This window comes from Gekko japonicus, unplaced genomic scaffold (assembly GCF_001447785.1).
Source record: "Gekko japonicus isolate JY-2015 unplaced genomic scaffold, Gekko_japonicus_V1.1 scaffold350, whole genome shotgun sequence".
In the NCBI taxonomy this organism is placed as follows: Eukaryota; Metazoa; Chordata; class Lepidosauria; order Squamata; family Gekkonidae; genus Gekko; species Gekko japonicus.
The window spans coordinates 356937-373411 of NW_015160845.1; the positions used below are offsets into that span (position 1 = coordinate 356937).

General features: G+C 47.8%; 1 protein-coding gene across 1 annotated transcript in view; it reads left to right on the plus strand.

The window, feature by feature from the left end:
• SLC4A4 (solute carrier family 4 (sodium bicarbonate cotransporter), member 4) overlaps positions 1–16475 on the plus strand; it is a 298401-nt gene that overhangs the window by 208736 nt on the left and 73190 nt on the right. Inside the window, exons 8-11 of the mRNA XM_015419998.1 lie at positions 5614–5701; positions 8857–9011; positions 11490–11603; positions 11728–11902. Coding sequence (XP_015275484.1) covers positions 5614–5701; positions 8857–9011; positions 11490–11603; positions 11728–11902 — 532 coding nt within the window. The remainder of the gene's footprint in view (positions 1–5613; positions 5702–8856; positions 9012–11489; positions 11604–11727; positions 11903–16475) is intronic.

The following is a 16475-nucleotide window of genomic DNA, read 5'->3' on the forward strand; positions in this document are numbered from 1 at the left end:
GAAGGAAGGAAGGAAGGAAGGAAGGAAGGAAGGAAGGAAGGAAGGAAGGAAGGAAGGTGGGTGTCAGTGGCTATCATGTTGCCTATCGTCACCATCTTGGATTTAACCCCAAAATTAACCTTCTGTTTAACTGAAAGACCTGCAGAATCGGTTTGTGATGGTAACCAATTTCTTTTGGAACTTGTAGAAAACCACCGTCTTTGGCAACTCGCTAAAAGAGCCTGGCTTCTTAACATGAAATGACAATTTGGCCTCCCCAAAAAGAGTCCCCGTGCCTAATTGCAGGCCCCGAGAGACGGGGAGTGGGGAGTCAGCAGCCTCCGCAAACCATCCCAGAGCCACCTTTTCTCGCTGCAGGAGAAATATTCTTCTGCGCGGAGTGCCTGGTGTTCTCCGAAACTGAGCCATCCGTGCTAATCAGGGTAGGGAAACTCATTAGCACTGTGTTAGTGAGTGGTGATGAGCCGTCTCCAGCAGCTGCATCCTGTGAAATCCAATCAAGGAAGTCCCAGAAGTGCCGACACTGATTCCACTGAAACTTCTTGGCAGGCAGCTATTTATTTGGGCCTCCATCGCCACGGGTCCAGTCACAAAGTATTGTTTGCTTTTAAAAACCAGCGTTCTTTAAAACATCTCCCCCTTTTCTCCTTCGTTAGCTTCTTTTTGTTTTAGCTGCTTGATTGTTTTTTAGCATTTCTAGTCTGCCCTCCTGCCCCTAAGTGGCTTTGTAAATACATAGCTGAGGCTGTCCCTGCAAAATTGCAAAATTACAGTTTTCGCAAAGGGGTGAGAGATGAAATCCAGATTGACCCAAAACATCTTAGTCCAGCTGTAGCTACAGTCTACAATCATTTAAGTAATAAGGATATCAGAAGAGCCCTGCTAGATCAGACCAGGGGTCCATCTAGTCCAGCATCCCGTTTCACACAGGGGCCAACCAGCGACCTTCTGGAGTCAGTTTGCCAACCTCCAGGTGGGTGACTGACAACTGAAGAAGAAGAGAAGAGCGGCTTTCAAACTCCTTTCCCTTCCCCTCCCCACAACAGACACCCTGTGAGGTAAAAGAAGAAGAAGAGATTGGATTTATACCCTGCCCTTCACTACCCAAAGGTGTCTCAGAGCATCTTACAAACTCCTTTCCCTTCCCCTCCCCACAACAGACACCCTGTGAGGTAGGTGGGGCTGAGAGAGCTCTGACAGAAACTGCTCTTTTTCAAGAACAGCTCTTATCAGAGCTATGGCTTGCCCAAGGCCATCCAGCCAGGTGCAAGTGGAGGAGTGGGGAATCGAACCCGGTTCTCCCAGATTAGAGTCTGCTCCAGAGGTCATTTCGGGGGGGAACGCGGGGGAACGCAGTTCCCCCGGGTGAGGTGCAGGGGGGCGGGGCACACAACGAAGCCCCTCCCCCTTCTTCCAGCAGCCCCCTGCTTCCAGCCTCATTCTGTTGCAGAAGGAGGAAGAAGCAGGAGGGTAAGTTGGCGTCCTCCCCCTCTGCCTGGCCGAGGCCACTCCACGTGGCCTCCGCAAGGACTCCCAGCCCCATCCAGGAGCTTCCCCGAGGTAGCTGTGTTAGTCTGTTGCTGCAAAATAGCCCAAGAGTTCAAATAGCACCTTTAAGACTAACAAATAGCACCTTTAAGACTAACCTTTAAGACTAAGACTAACTGAGTGGTGGGTGTGGTCTTATGACACACTTCTGGTGATGGCAGGGGTGTGGCATATGCTAATGAGTTATGCTAATGAGTTCCCCTAGCTCTTTTTCTACGAAACGACCCCTGGTTTGCGCACTTAACCACTACACCAAACTACACCAAACTGAGAACAAGAAGCTGTGATGTAAAACACAAAAAACCATAAACATTGATATGAAGTACTGTAGTATCTAGTATAATATATTTCTTACAATGTCCTGTAGTGCTGTGAATAGTGGGTTTCCCCCATACCTCTGATATCAGTCCACCATTGAATTTTGGCTGAAGAAAGGTTATATTACCAGAAACGAGCTGAATATAATCCGGATACCTTGTCCCAGTATTGGACTGTTTCTGAACTGGATCTTTAGGTTTACTTGGACTGGACTCTTTCTGGACAGGACCTTTTGCTTTGAATATATTTCACTTACTGTACAGGGTTACTGACATTTGGATTTATTGCTTATATGACAGTTTTAGAATACTTTACTCCAGGCTATTCTTACGTATGAATATATCATGACAAGATATAAGTCTTGGCAATTCAATAATATAAAAATGAGACTTTCTATATATTCAAGAAAATACTTTAATGGGATGCTTTATATCAATGTTTATGGGGTTTTTTTGCATTTTACATCACAACTTCTTACTCTTAGTTGTCAGCAGGGCTATTTTTGGGCAGGAACGCACAGGAACGGAGTTCCGGCTGGCTCCCGAGTTGGCCACACCCAGCAGGAACTCATTAGCATAATAGGCCACACCCAACAGCAGGAACTCATTAGGATTGGCTACATTAGGGGTGTGTGGCCTAAAATGCAAAGGAGTTCCTGCTACAAAAAAGCCCTTGGTTTTGACAACAAACAAGGTAAACAGAATAAGAAGCAAAAGGTGAGTGTGTCTGGATGACCACACTTCTGCGAACATGGGGTGTGTGGCCTAATATGGTAATGAGCTGTGCTGTCAGGGGTGTGTCCTAATAAGCAAATGAATTTCTGCTGTTGGGTGTGGCCTATTATGCTAATGAGTTCCTGCTGGGCTTTTTCTACAAAAAAAAGGCCCTGGTTGTCCGTGATCTGTTGGCTGTGACACTTCCTATTTTGTCTAAACCTCCAGGTGGGACCGAGCGATCTCCCTCTATTATAGTTGGTCTCAAGGTGACAGATATCAGTTCCCCTGGAGAAAATGGCTGCTTCGGAGGCCGGACTCTATGGCATTGCACCCTGCTGAGGTCCCTCCCCAAACCCCGCCTTCCCCAGGCTCCACCCCCTAAATCTCCAGATATTTCCCCCACCCAGATCTGGCGACTTTAGTCCTGAGTGCACACCTAGAGAGCTCCCTCCCCCTTTTGGAGTCTGGTCTTCTTTTGGAAGGACCCGCTTGTACGTTGTCCACCAACCATGGTCGGAACAGTGCAGACCGGGCAGTTAAAATATCCCAGGAGGAAACCCAAGTTAAGTGGCCCTTGTGGTGTTACAAGCCAGCACTTTTTGAAGACGTGATCTGGTGAAGTAGAAGAGGAAGAGAGAGGAAGAGATTGGGTTTATACCCCGCCCTTCACTTGGAGTCTCAGAGCGGCTTACAAACTCCTTTCCCTCCCCCTCCCCACAATAGACACCCTGTGGGGTGGGTGGGGCTGAGAGAACTCTGACACAAACTGCTCTTTTTCAAGGACAGCTGTGCCAGAGCTTGTGACTGACCCAAGGTCACATCAGCAGGTGCAAGTGGAGGAGTGGGGAATCAAACCCGGTTCTCCCAGATTAGCCCCACCTGCTAATTAAATGGAAGTACAGTACACGTGGAAAGTTGGAGCACTTTGGGGGCAGCCCAGGAGGGAGGGGCCCCAGAAGAAACACTAGGGGGCCAAGCCCCCATGGGCCCCATGTTAGCTATGGGCCAGGCAGTGACTCAGGAAAGCTCCTCCCCTGCCACAGATTTTGTTAGCCTTTAAGGTGCTACTGGACTCTTGCTCTTTTCTCCTGCTTATGATGATGGGGAGTGATAAGCGCTCTGCAGTCCAAGTCAAGTGTACTACTTTACTTTGACAAGCCTTTATTGGCATACGTATATACATACAATAGGAGATCAGATTAAATATCGTTTGGAAAATACAAATCCATATAGGGTAAAATTGGAGCTACGGCGCAGAAAAACAGCATGAAAGCAGAAAAACCTAACTGTTATTGATCAGAACGTATAGCCGTAGCACTAAGAAGAAGCCTTGCTGCTATTTTGGTTATTTCCGTATCTTGATCATCAAGCAAAAACAGAACCTTAAAATCGTCAGGAATTTCTGAGAATTGAGGTAATATAGGATACAGAAGATCCTGGCGGGGCACCAGATAAAAGGGACATTGAAGGAGAACATGGGGGACAGTTTCAGCACAGTTCTTCTTACAAGGACAGAAGTGTTTTAAGTTATGTAGATTTCAGTGAGAGAATCCATTAACCACATACTTGATAACTTTCTCTCTCTTCTTCTGAAGTCAGTGGGGTGGCTTAGCTATGCAACATCGGTCCCATTAGGACTTCTCTGGCCCTCTGTGGGAATTTTGAACCGCTCTATAAAAAACTATACTTTAAACGAAATTACTATGCATAATTTTGTTGTTACAAACCCAGTAAGTGGGTGCTTGTGTATCTTTCTGGAGTTAATGATATAAGAAGCTCTCATTTCCTTTCCTTTCCTTTCCTTTCTTTTTATTTGTCAAAAAGTTTTATTAGTTTTTCAAAAGTGAAAGAAAAGAAGCCGACCACTACAAACAAAGAAAGACTAACAAATAGGGAGTCTATCCTCATTGCAGCTACTTGAATTTTGCATAGATAGAATCATTCTGTTATGGACCTAGATCAGTTTAACCATTTAACAAATAGAATTTATGTTTAAAATATTATCATCCACATTTTGCAAGATAACCCTCAGTCCATTTATAGAGTCTTGACCAGTTCTTCTCAAAAACTTCTTCTGTTTTATCTTGTAATTGTAAAGTGAGTTTATCCATTTCCGCTGGTTCTAATAGTTTATAGATTATTTCTTCTTTGGATGGGACTTCTTCTTTTTTCCAGTATTTTGCATACAAAACCCTAGCCATAGTTACTACACGTATGATCATATATGCATCTGGCAGAGGTCATTTCGGGGGGGAACGCGGGGGAACACAGTTCCCCTGGGTGAGGTACGGGGGGGCGGGGCACATGACGAAGCCCCGCCCCCTGCTTCCGGCCGCCCCGCTTCCGGCCCTTATTCAGCCAGGAGGAGGCAGGAGAAGAGGGAGGGTAAGTTGCTTCCTCCCTGCCTCTCCCCACCCCTGCCTGCCTGGGGCCAGGGAGGGCCTTCGCGGGGCTTCCTTGCACTCCCGCCGGCCTTGCAGGTACACCGCCGGGCCCCTCATGGGGCTCGGCAGTGGAGCTGCAAGACCGTCGATGGCGGCCGGGACCGTTGGGGGCGGGGTGTGTGGCCTTATGACACATTTCCGGTGATGTCAGGAGGTGTGGCATATGCTAATGAATTCCCCTAGCTCTTTTTCTACGAAATGACCCCTGGCATCTGTTTTTTTAAAAATTCTCTGGAGTAATATTTAATAAAAACAGTTCTGGTACAAACGGCAAAATTATATCTAACATTTTTTGCAGTATCTCATGTATCCATATCTAGTGTTTTTTTTTTGTAATATTACGAGTCCACCACATGTGAAAAAGAAGAACCAGTATACTGCTTACATTTCCAACATACATTTGACACATTTTCTTTTTTCTTTTCTTTTCGTTCCAGCAGTACAAGTGTGACTGGCTCCCCACACTTTCTTCCAACTATCTAACTTTGGGGGCGTGAATTAAACTGAGCAGAAGTCTTCTCTCCCTTTAATATCCTGAATCACAACCATGTTTTTTTTCTTTTTTCTTTTCTCCCCTTGGGGATCAGGTTTCTCTTCATTTTGCTGGGTCCCAAAGGCAAAGCTAAATCGTACCACGAGATTGGCCGCGCCATCGCCACTTTGATGTCCGATGAGGTATGCACCGTGCCATCGTGAGGAATGCTGTCCAGTATTGCTGTTACACATTTTCTCCTCACAGAATCTTAACAATGCATCCAGGAAAGCTTCACTGCTTCGGGGTTTGGCAAGTCTCCTGGACGAGGATTTTGAAGATGCTGCCATGTGTTATATTGCTAGGGTTGCCACCCTCCAGGCGGGGCCTGGAGATCTCCTGGAATTACGGCTGACCCCCAGATGACAGAGATCGGTTCCCCTGAAGAAAATGGCTTCTTTGGAGGGTGGACTCTGTGGCATTGTGCTAGGGTTTTGGAAGTTGACCTTCGCAGGGAGCGGGGGGCTCCCGGCCGGTGTCTGGTGCGCATGCGCGCGCCGCACGCATGTCACCCGGAAGTGATGGGAGAACGCCAGGCACGCTGGGGGCGGGGCCACGGCCATACAAGGGAAAACCATAGAGTTTTTCCTTGGATGGCCGTGGCCCCGCCCCCAGTGTGCCTGGCGTCCTCCCGTCACTTCCGGGAGACGTGCACGTCGGGGCGGAGTTCCCCCCGGGGCCCGATCCAGCGGCGGCGGGGAACGGGCCTCTGGGGCAGGGGTTTCTCCGCCCCCCGGGGGGACTTGGGATCCCTACATTGTGCCATGCTGAGGCCCCTCCCCAAACCCCGCCCTTCCATGAGGCTCCACCCCCAAATCTCCAGGAATGTCTCAGTTTCTCAGATTAAATGGAACACCCATACAGAGAGTCAGTTCAGGGATTTATGAATTGTCCGATCGCCATCTTGTTGCTGTAGGTTTTATGAATTGTCTTATGTTTTAATGGTTTAAATTATTATATTAGAATTGCTTATAATTACTGTTGTAATTCACTCCGAGCCCTGCTGTGCAGGGGAGGGCGGACTAGAAATTCAATTAAACAAACAAACAAACAAACCCAGGTTTGGCAACGCTATATATTGCAGAGTGTCTAGATTCGTTCCTGAGCATACACACAAGAAGGAGCCAGTTCTTGTTCTCTGAAGGTGGAATTCTATATGGCAGAAGGTGGAATTATACATCTGTATAAGGTAAAGGTAAAGGTTCCCCTTGCTCAAAAGCCAGTCGAATCGGACTCTAGGGGGCAGTGTTCATCTCTGTTCCCAAGCCGAAGAGCCAGTGCTGACCGAAGATGTTTCCGTGGTCATGACTAAACGCCAAGGCGCACGAAACGCTGTTACCTTCCCACCGAAGCGGTACCTATTTATCTACTTGCAATGTCTTGCGTTCAAACTGCTAGATTGGCAGGGGCTGGGGCCGGAGATGGGAGCTCACTCCATCACGTGGCACTCGGGTCTCAAACTGCTCGACCTTCCGGTCTGCAGCTAAGCGTCTTAACCTCTGAGCTACACCTCATACATACATCAGTATGGTTGCCATCAAAAAGCGGTGGAGGAGTTGGAAGGAGGTGTTTGATCCTTTTCTTGATTGCAGTCCCCCCCCCCACCCTCCCACAACACACTCAGAGACTTTTCTGTAGGGCCAGTTCCCAGAACAGAGCCTGGCTGGGGTGAAACAGCTTGCGGGAGAAGTTGATGGGGCAGTAAGCAGAGAAAGATTTAGATGCCACCCTAACATCTATCACTTCTGTTCAGGAAATTCCCCCTCTCTGCGGAGGCTTCCTTCGTATTGGAAATCTGTTGTGTCTCCAGATCTCAAGGCATCTTAAATTTGATGGTAGCAGGGGTCATTTCCTGAAGGAGTGCACAGGAGCAGAGCTCTGGCAGTAAAGAGCCCAGGGGGCGGGCACATGCAACAAGCCCCGCCCCCTGCTCCCAGCAGCCCGGGCCACGAGGAACAGGAAGCAGCCCTCCTTCTTTACCTCAAAAAAAAATTCTTTCCTTCCCTTACTTTCTCTCCTTCCTTCCTTTCTGCACAGATCTGCGCGTTCCCTACCCCCCATAGCTAGCAATCCAAAACAGTCCAGTGGCACCTTTAAGACCAACTTTTATTCAGGTACAAGCTCTCCCTCCTCTGTGAGGACAGATCAGCACGTTCCCCCCCCCAATAGCTAGCAATCCAAAACAGTCCAGTGGAGCCTGAGCGGTGGGTGTTGCCTTCTGTCACACTTCCGGTGATGTCAGGGGGTGTGGCATATGCAAATGAGTTATGCTAATGAGTTATGCTAATGAGCTCCCGCACCTCTTATTTCTACGAAATGACCCCTGGGTGGTAGAAAGTAGTGTCGAGCTGCAGCCAACGTTCTGGTGATCCTGTCGTGTTTCCAAGGCAAGAGATGTTCAGAGGTGGTTTGCCACTGCCTGCCTCTGTGCAGCAACCCCGGACTTCCTCGGTGATCTCCCATCCAGTGTCCCCTCTAAGCTGAGTTCGTGTGAGCTAGGTCACAGTTCTTTAGCCTCCAGCTCACAGGTTTTTTATCTCCGCTCAGGAAGGAGGGCACCAGAGCAAACTAATGTATGCAGCAGCCCAATCGCTCGCTCACAACGTTAACGCCAGTAGCTCACAAAGTTCAATTTTTGCTCACAGGACTCCGTAGCTTAGAGGGAGCCTTGCTCCCATCCAAGTAGAAGAAGAGGAGGAGATTGGATCTATACCCCGCCCTTCACTACCCAAAGGAGTCTCAGAGCACCTTACAAACTCCTTTCCCTTCCCCTTGCCACAAGAGAGACACCCTGTGAGGTGGGTGGGGCTGAGAGAGCTCTGACACAAACTGCTCTTTTCCAAGGACAGCTGTGCCAGAGCTTGTGACTGACCCGAGGTCACATCAGCAGGTGCAAGTGGAGGAGTGGGGAATCAAACCCGGTTCTCCCAGATTAGAGTCCGCACACTTAACCACTACACCAAACTGGCTCTCTAGCTAACCAAGTACTAACCAAATACTAACCAAGTCTGATCCTACTTAGCTTCCGAAATCAGACTAGCCTGGGCCATCGAGGTCAGGGCATATTGGATTAATCCTCTGAAAGACTCTACTTTGTGAAGTAAATGTGGCAACTCTAGGGCAGATGTGAAGAAAAGTGTTCTGGCTGCACACCAAGTCCCAGCTTTGCATGCTGGTGGTATCACCTAGCTGATCAGAGAACCTGTGGCACAAGACTTTTCAGTGAAAGGCTATTGCTTGGTCGCCAGGCATGGATTTGCTGAACGGAGGCCTCTCCTTTATTTCCCACCCTCTTCAGGTGTTCCACGACATTGCCTACAAAGCCAAAGACCGGCAGGACCTGATCGCTGGAATCGATGAGTTCCTGGATGAAGTCATCGTGCTTCCCCCTGGGGAGTGGGACCCTGCCATCAGGATAGAGCCCCCCAAGTCCCTCCCATCATCTGACAAAAGGTAACAGAGTTGCATGCAGTGGCTCAGTGGCAGAAGGTCCCAGGTTCAATCCCCGGCACCTCCAGTTAAAAGGATCAGGTAGGAGGTGATGTGAAAGGCCTCAGCCCGAGACCCTGGAGAGCCACTGCCAGTCTGACTAGACAGTAACTGACCTTGATGGACCTACAATCTGATTCAGTATAAGGCAGCTTCATGTGTTTGTGTATGCCTCTTAGGTTTGTAGCACCTCATGGCCGTAAGGCAGTGTATACATTTATTTATTTGTTTGTTTATTAAACTAGATTTCTTAACCGCCCTTCCACACTTGCACGGGGCTCAGGGCAGTTTGCAATTAATTCAGAGCCAGTTTGGTGTAGTGGTTAAGTGCGCGGACTCTAATCTGGGAGAACGGGGTTTGATTCCCCACTCCTCCACTTGCACCTGCTGATGTGACCTTGGGTCAGTCACAAGCTCTGGCACAGCTGTCCTTGAAAAAGAGCAGTTTGTGTCAGAGTTCTCTCAGCCCCACCTACCTCACAGGGTGTCTGTTGTGGGGAGGGGAAGGGAAAGGAGTTTGTAAGCCGCTATGAGACTCCAAGTGAAGGGTGGGGTATAAATCCTACCTCTTCTTATTCTTATTCTTCTACATTATCAAATCAATTAAAACCATAAAAATTCAGTATTAAAAACCTTTAAAACATTTTAAAAATTCAATATTAAAAACATTCAAAATTCAGTATTAAAAATTCAGTATTAAAATTCAGTATTAAAACATTAAAAAAATAAAAAATGAAATACAGACGGGACCATCTTAAATATTGGCTAAATCCTTTTAGATACCTTGTGCCCCCTCTACGGTGGAACGAGGGGTATGTGGTGGTGGAAAGTTTCGTCAGATTACACCTGATTTAGGGCGACCCCTTAGGGTTTTCAAGGCAAGAGTCAAACAGGTGTGGTTGGCCATTGCTTGGCCCTGCATAGTGACCCGGGACTTGGTCTCCCGTCCAAGTCCTAGCCAAGGCGAATCCCGCTTAGCTTCTGAGATCTGAACCCTCAAGGACAGGATGAGCCCTGCTAGATCAGACCAGGGGTCCATCTAGTCCAGCATCCCGTTTCACACAGGGGCCAACCAGGGGCCTTCCGGAGTCGGGTCCACAGATGGTGTAGATAGGAGGGAAGCCTGGAGAAAACTACACTGGGCACCATGATTCTTTTGTGCCCAAACCAAACCTTTACTAGGAAGGAGCTGTTGATCGCAAGCTGTAGTAAGGTCAGGGCCTAGTTCAGAGTGGTGGCAGCTCTGTTCTGGAGTATACAGGAAGCTGCCATCAGCATCAGTAGTGTCTATTCAGACTGGCAGGGTCTCGGGGAGTGGTCTTTCACACCACCTGCTGCTGGATCCTATAACTGGTGATGCCGGGGATTGAACCTGGGACCTTCTGCATGCTAAGCAGATGCTTTACCAGTGAACCATGCTCCATGGGCTGCTGCTGGCTTCTTGGCTCAGCAAGGCCCCTGCTGTGATACTGTTTTTTTGGAAGCCTCACTGGGAGGTCGTAGCCGTGTGTTCGCTGTGTTGTCATGATCAGGGTATCAGATTGGCATCTGGGAGATTCAGGTTTGAATCCCCCTCTAGCCTACTCCACAGGGCTGTAGTGAGGATAAAATGGAGGCGAGGGAGAGCAGTGTTCCCTCTAAGCTGAGTTAATGTGAGCCAGCTCACAGTTTTTTATCCTGCAGCTCACACATTTTTTTTGTCTCTGCTCAGGAAGGAGGGCTCCAGAGCAAACTAATTTATGCAGCAGCCAAATCGCTCGCTCACAACTTTAATGCCAGTGAGCTCACAAAGTAGAATTTTTGCTCACAAGACTCCACAGCTTAGAGGGAGCATTGGAGGAGAGATTTTTGAGCCCCCACCGGGAAGGGAGACAGAAATCAATCAAGAAGGATTCTGTGAATTTTTCAGAACTCCAACCAACTTTACATCTCATTAATCTGCTAAAGTAAGCAGGTCTCCTCTGAATTCCACTCCGGTCTGTTCTGTTTTTGCTCCCAGAAACGGATTCTTCAAATTGGCCTGTAAGTCCCTGTTAATGGTAATTAACCTGCCAGCATTTCTGTATTAAGGACATCTATGTGATATTATCTTTTTATATGATTGCATTTCTGATAGCTATTGCTGCTAGTTGTCCCCAGGCGTCTCACTTTCCCCCCCACCAATCTACAGATTTTTTTTAAAAAAGTAACGCTTAGTAACACTTTAAAGTAACACCTTAAAAAGTAAACACTTGCTTTTTAAAAAGTAACACTTAAAAAGTAACACTTTTAAGAAGTAATGCTTAAGAAGTAACACTTAAAACTTTAAAAAGTAACACTTGTTTAAAAAGTAACACGTTATATCGCTGGTCTTACATATCTGTGCAATAGGCATTATATCTAACGGCATGGCCATCTAGCTTGCAAACCAGAATGACCCCTCATTCTTTCCTTTTTGCATAGGAAAAACATGTATTCAGGCACTGAGAATGTGCAGATGAACGGAGACACGCCTCACGACGGGGGCCAGGGGAGCGGGGGCCACGGGGACGGTGAAGAATTGCAACGAACTGGCAAGTGAGTGTTGTCAAAAGGGGCCCCTTGCCGTTGTGCAAACCAGCTTCCGGGAGCGCGCTTGCTTTCCGATATCTTTGTGTACCCTGATCTCGTGCCGATAGTGACGTGTCCTTCTCTCGCTCAGACTTTTCGGTGGCCTAATCAAAGACATCAAGCGGAAAGCGCCTTTCTTTGCTAGTGACTTCTACGACGCGTTCAACATCCAAGCACTTTCCGCCATTCTCTTCATTTATTTGGCGACTGTAACCAACGCCATCACCTTCGGGGGACTGCTGGGCGACGCAACGGACAACATGCAGGTTAGCCGTAGTGCTGGATAACAATAAAAAAAACATAAGAAGAGTCTTGCTGGGTCAGACCAGTGGTCAGTCTAGCCCAGCATCCTGTCTCACACATAGGCCAAGTTCCTCTGGAGGTCCAACAACAGGGCATAGAGGCTGAGGCCTTCCCCTGATGTTGCCTCCTGGCTCTGGGACTCAGAGGTCAACTGCTGTAAAAATGGGGGTTCCCTTTAGGCACCATGGCTAGTAGCCGGTGAATCGACTTGCCCAATATGAATCTGTCTGTTCCCCTTCTTATTTTAGGTTGATAGATGGATGGATAGATGGATGGAAGATAGATAGATAGGTGGATGGATGGATGGATGGATGAACAGACAGGTGAATAGATAGATAGATAGATAGATAGATAGATAGATAGATAGATAGATAGATAGATAGATAGATGGATAGATGGATAGATGGATAGATGGATAGATGGATAGATGGATAGATGGACGGACGGACGGACGGACGGACGGATAGAGGGCCGGACGGACAGACAGATAGCTAGATAGAGGGACGGACAGATGGACGGACGGACAGCCAGGTAGATAGGTAGAAGGATGGTTGGATGGATAGATAGATAGGTTGATGGAGGGCAGGACAGAGACAGACAGGTAGATAGATAGAAGGATGGATGGATGGATCGAGGGACAGACGGACAGATAGATAGGTAGATAGGTAGAAGGATGGTTGGATGGATAGATAGATAGATAGATAGATAGATAGATAGATAGATAGATAGATAGATAGATAGATAGATAGATAGATAGATAGATAGATAGATGGATGGAGGGACGGACAGAGACAGACAGGTAGATAGGTAGAAGGATGGATGGATGGATGGATGGATAGAGGGACAGACGGACGAATAGACAGACAGACAGACAGACAGATAGATAGAGGGACGGATGGACAGATAGATAGGTAGATATCTAGAAGGATGGTTGGATAGATAGATAGATAGATAGATGGATAGATGGATAGATAGATGGATGGATAGATGGATGGATAGATAGATAGATAGATAGATAGATAGATAGATAGATAGATAGATAGATAGATAGATAGATAGATGGACGGACGGACGGACGGACGGACGGACGGACGGACGGACAAATAGATAGAGGGACAGACAGATGGACAGACAGACAGACAGGTAGATAGGTAGAAGGATGGTTGGATGGATAGATAGATAGGTGGATGGAGGGATGGACAGAGACAGACAGGTAGATAGGTAGAAGGATGGATGGATGGATGGATGGATGGATAGAGGGACAGACGGACGAACAGACAGCCAGCCAGACAGACAGATAGAGGGACGGACGGACAGATAGATAGGTAGATAGTTAGAAGGATGGTTGGATAGATAGATAGATAGATAGATAGATAGATAGATAGATAGATAGATAGATAGATAGATAGATAGATAGATAGATGGATGGATGGAGGGACGGACAGAGACAGATAGGTAGAAGGAAGGATGGATGGATGGATAGATAGATAGACAGACAGACAGACAGACAGACAGACAGACAGACAGACAGACGGACGGACGGACAGACATACAGAGAAATAATATAAGGAAAATACAGAAAAGAAAAAGAGGGTTACATAATATAATTATCTGTCTAATCCCCTTTTAAAGTGATCTATGCCTGTGGCTAGGAAAGGCGGAAGGCAGCAGGGAACGAGGAAGACCCAACGTGAGATGGATTGACTCAGTCAAGGAAGCCAAGGAAGCCTCGGTTTGCTAGAGCTGAGCCAGGCCGTTAATCATAGGAGACTTTGAAGGTCATTAATTCATAGGTTCGCCCTAAGTCGGAAGCAACACACACACCTGTGGCCATCACTACATTCTCTGGCAGCCTCAAACGGCCGCTGCTGCAGAAAAGAGCAAGAGTCCAGGAGCGCCTTAAGAACTAACAACATTTGTAGCAGGGGAGGAGCTTTCGTGAGTCAACCCCCGGGAGGGTGCGACTGCGCAGCAGTTTAGGACCCTGCAGCCTCACCCAGCATCTGAGTTGGGGTAGCAATGCTTTGCACAAATCCAGTGCTAGGGAAAAGGCGTGGCAGGAGGTTTTTCACACGCATGGACACCCATGCTGACACTGCCTTATACTGAATCACAACAACAGTCCATCAAGGTCAGTATAGTCTACTCAGACTGGCAGCGGCTCGCCAGGATTTTCAGGCGGCGGAGGAGGAATCATAGGATCATAGAATGTTAGAGTTAGAAGGGACCTTGCAGGTCATCTAGTCCAACCCCCTGCACTCTGCCGAAAGATAGCCCTACAACATACCTGAAAGATGGTCATCCAGCCTCTGCTTGAAAACGTCCAATGAAGGAGCCTCCACCACCTCCCGAGGCAGTCCGTTCCACGGCTCAACCACTCTGACAGTTAGGAAGTTTCTCCTGATATTTAGCCGGTAACGGCTCTCTCTTGTAATTTCCACCCATTGGATCTAGTCTTGCAATCCAGAGCAAGAGAGAATAGATGTGCTCCATCTTCTACATGTTGTTGTTGTTGTTGTTGTTGTTGTTGTTCAGTCGCACAGTCGAGTCTGACTCTTTGCGACCCCGTGGACTAGATCACGCCAGGCCTTCCTGTCTTCCGCCATCCTCTGAAGTTTGCTCAATTTCATGTTCGTTGCATCTATGACACTGTCTAACCATCTCATCCTTTGCCGTCCCCGTCTTCTTTGACCTTCAGTTCTACATGACAGCCCTTCAAATATTTGAAGACTGCCATCATGTCCCCTCTAAGCCTTCTCTTTCCCAGGAGATTGGATTTATACCCCGCCCTTCACTCGGAGTCTCAGAGCGGCTTACAAACTCCTTTCCCTTCCCCTCCCCACAACAGACACCCTGTGATGTAGGTGGGGCTGAGAGAGCTCTGACAGAAACTGCCCTTGAGAGAACAGCTCTTATCAGAACTGTAGCTTGCCCAAGGCCATCCAGCAGCTGCAAGTGGAGGAGTGGGGAATCAAACCTGGTTCTCCCAGATTAGAGTCCACGCACTTAACCACTACACCAAACTGGCTCTCCCATCACCTTTCCCATCACCTACATCCGAGTCGTTTTAACCTGGGGATTGAACCTGGGACCTTCTGCTTGTCCATTCAGTGAAACGACCCTATTTACAATTGCGGACGCACTGGAACTTCACCCTACCTTTCCCCAAGGCTCCTGTTTATCTCTGCAAACACTAATTTTGAGGAAAGCGTAATCTCAAGCAGTCTGCTACAGGTCTGGGTGCCTTAGTCTTTATGCAGGAGTTAGTTCAATATTAGCACAGGCTCAGAGGCGCTTCAGGCGCTTATCATCACGGTCTCCAGTATTTTGACTCGGAGCTGCAGAGAGAGGATGTTTGTTGCCAAAAGGGAGTGGAGGTTTAGCTTTTTCCCCCCGAGGTCTTACGCCAAGCCTTACTATCTCTAAGAAGGCAGGATACTTTCCAGCCACAAAATACTTCGCAGCCCTGTTGAGCAGATGCCGCTGGGGGGTGTTGAGGGTCAAATACGTGGTTCCAAATGAAAGCTCTCTAGGGCTGCCTTAGGGCTCACGTCCACAGCGGCCAGGCTGTGAACAACATCGGCCAGTGCCATGCACTTTCCAAAAACTAATCCTCTGTTTTATTGTTTCAATAAAGCAATAACTTCTATTGCTAAGAATGTTGCTTTTATTTAATTTTTTTTTTAATCGGACGATCCATGCCTTGCATTCCAGTTTTTCGCCCTTAAGCACAATGGTTGTTTGGAAGACTCCGTCAGATATCTTTTGTTTTTCATTCCTCGCATGGGCAAAACAGCAAAAGGAAATGACCGAGACTGCAGAATGGGAAATTTTCGGTGTGCCATCAAGGGCTCCCAATGAGCTGTCTGTTTCGGGAGGACCGTGCCACAGCAATTTATGTCACGGTCACCTCGAGACTGGACTACTGTAGCACGCTCTACGCAGGGCTACCTTTGAAGACGCTTCAGAAGCTGCAAGTGGTCCAGAACGCGTCTACCAGATTGCTGGCAGGAGTGTTCTGTTTAGTGCATATAACACCGATCCTACAGCAGCTACACTGGCTCCCAATTAGTTTCTGGTGCCCATTCAGAGTGTTGGTACTTAAGCTTTAAAACCAGTTTGGTGTAGTGGTTAGGAGCATGGACTCTAATCTGGGAGAACCGGGTTTGATTTCCCCACTCCTCCACGTGCAGCTGCTGGTGTGACCTTGGGTCAGTCACAAGTTATTTCAGAGCTGTTCTCTCAAGGGCAGTCCTCAAAAGAGCTCTCTCAGCACCCACCTACCTCACAGGATGTCTGTTGTGAGGAGGGGAAGGGAAAGGAGCTTGTAAGCCACTCCGAGACTCCTTCGGACAGTGAAGGGCGGGGTATAAATCCAATCTCCTCCTCCTCCTTCTCTTCTTCCTCCTCTTCTTCCTCCTCCTCCTCCATGAGACCTGAGTATTCGTAAGGTTTTGTCAATTGCATGGTCATATGCATAGCAGCCAATATATTGTCTCAGATTCCCCTAATGATAATTTAAAACAGTTCGGAGAC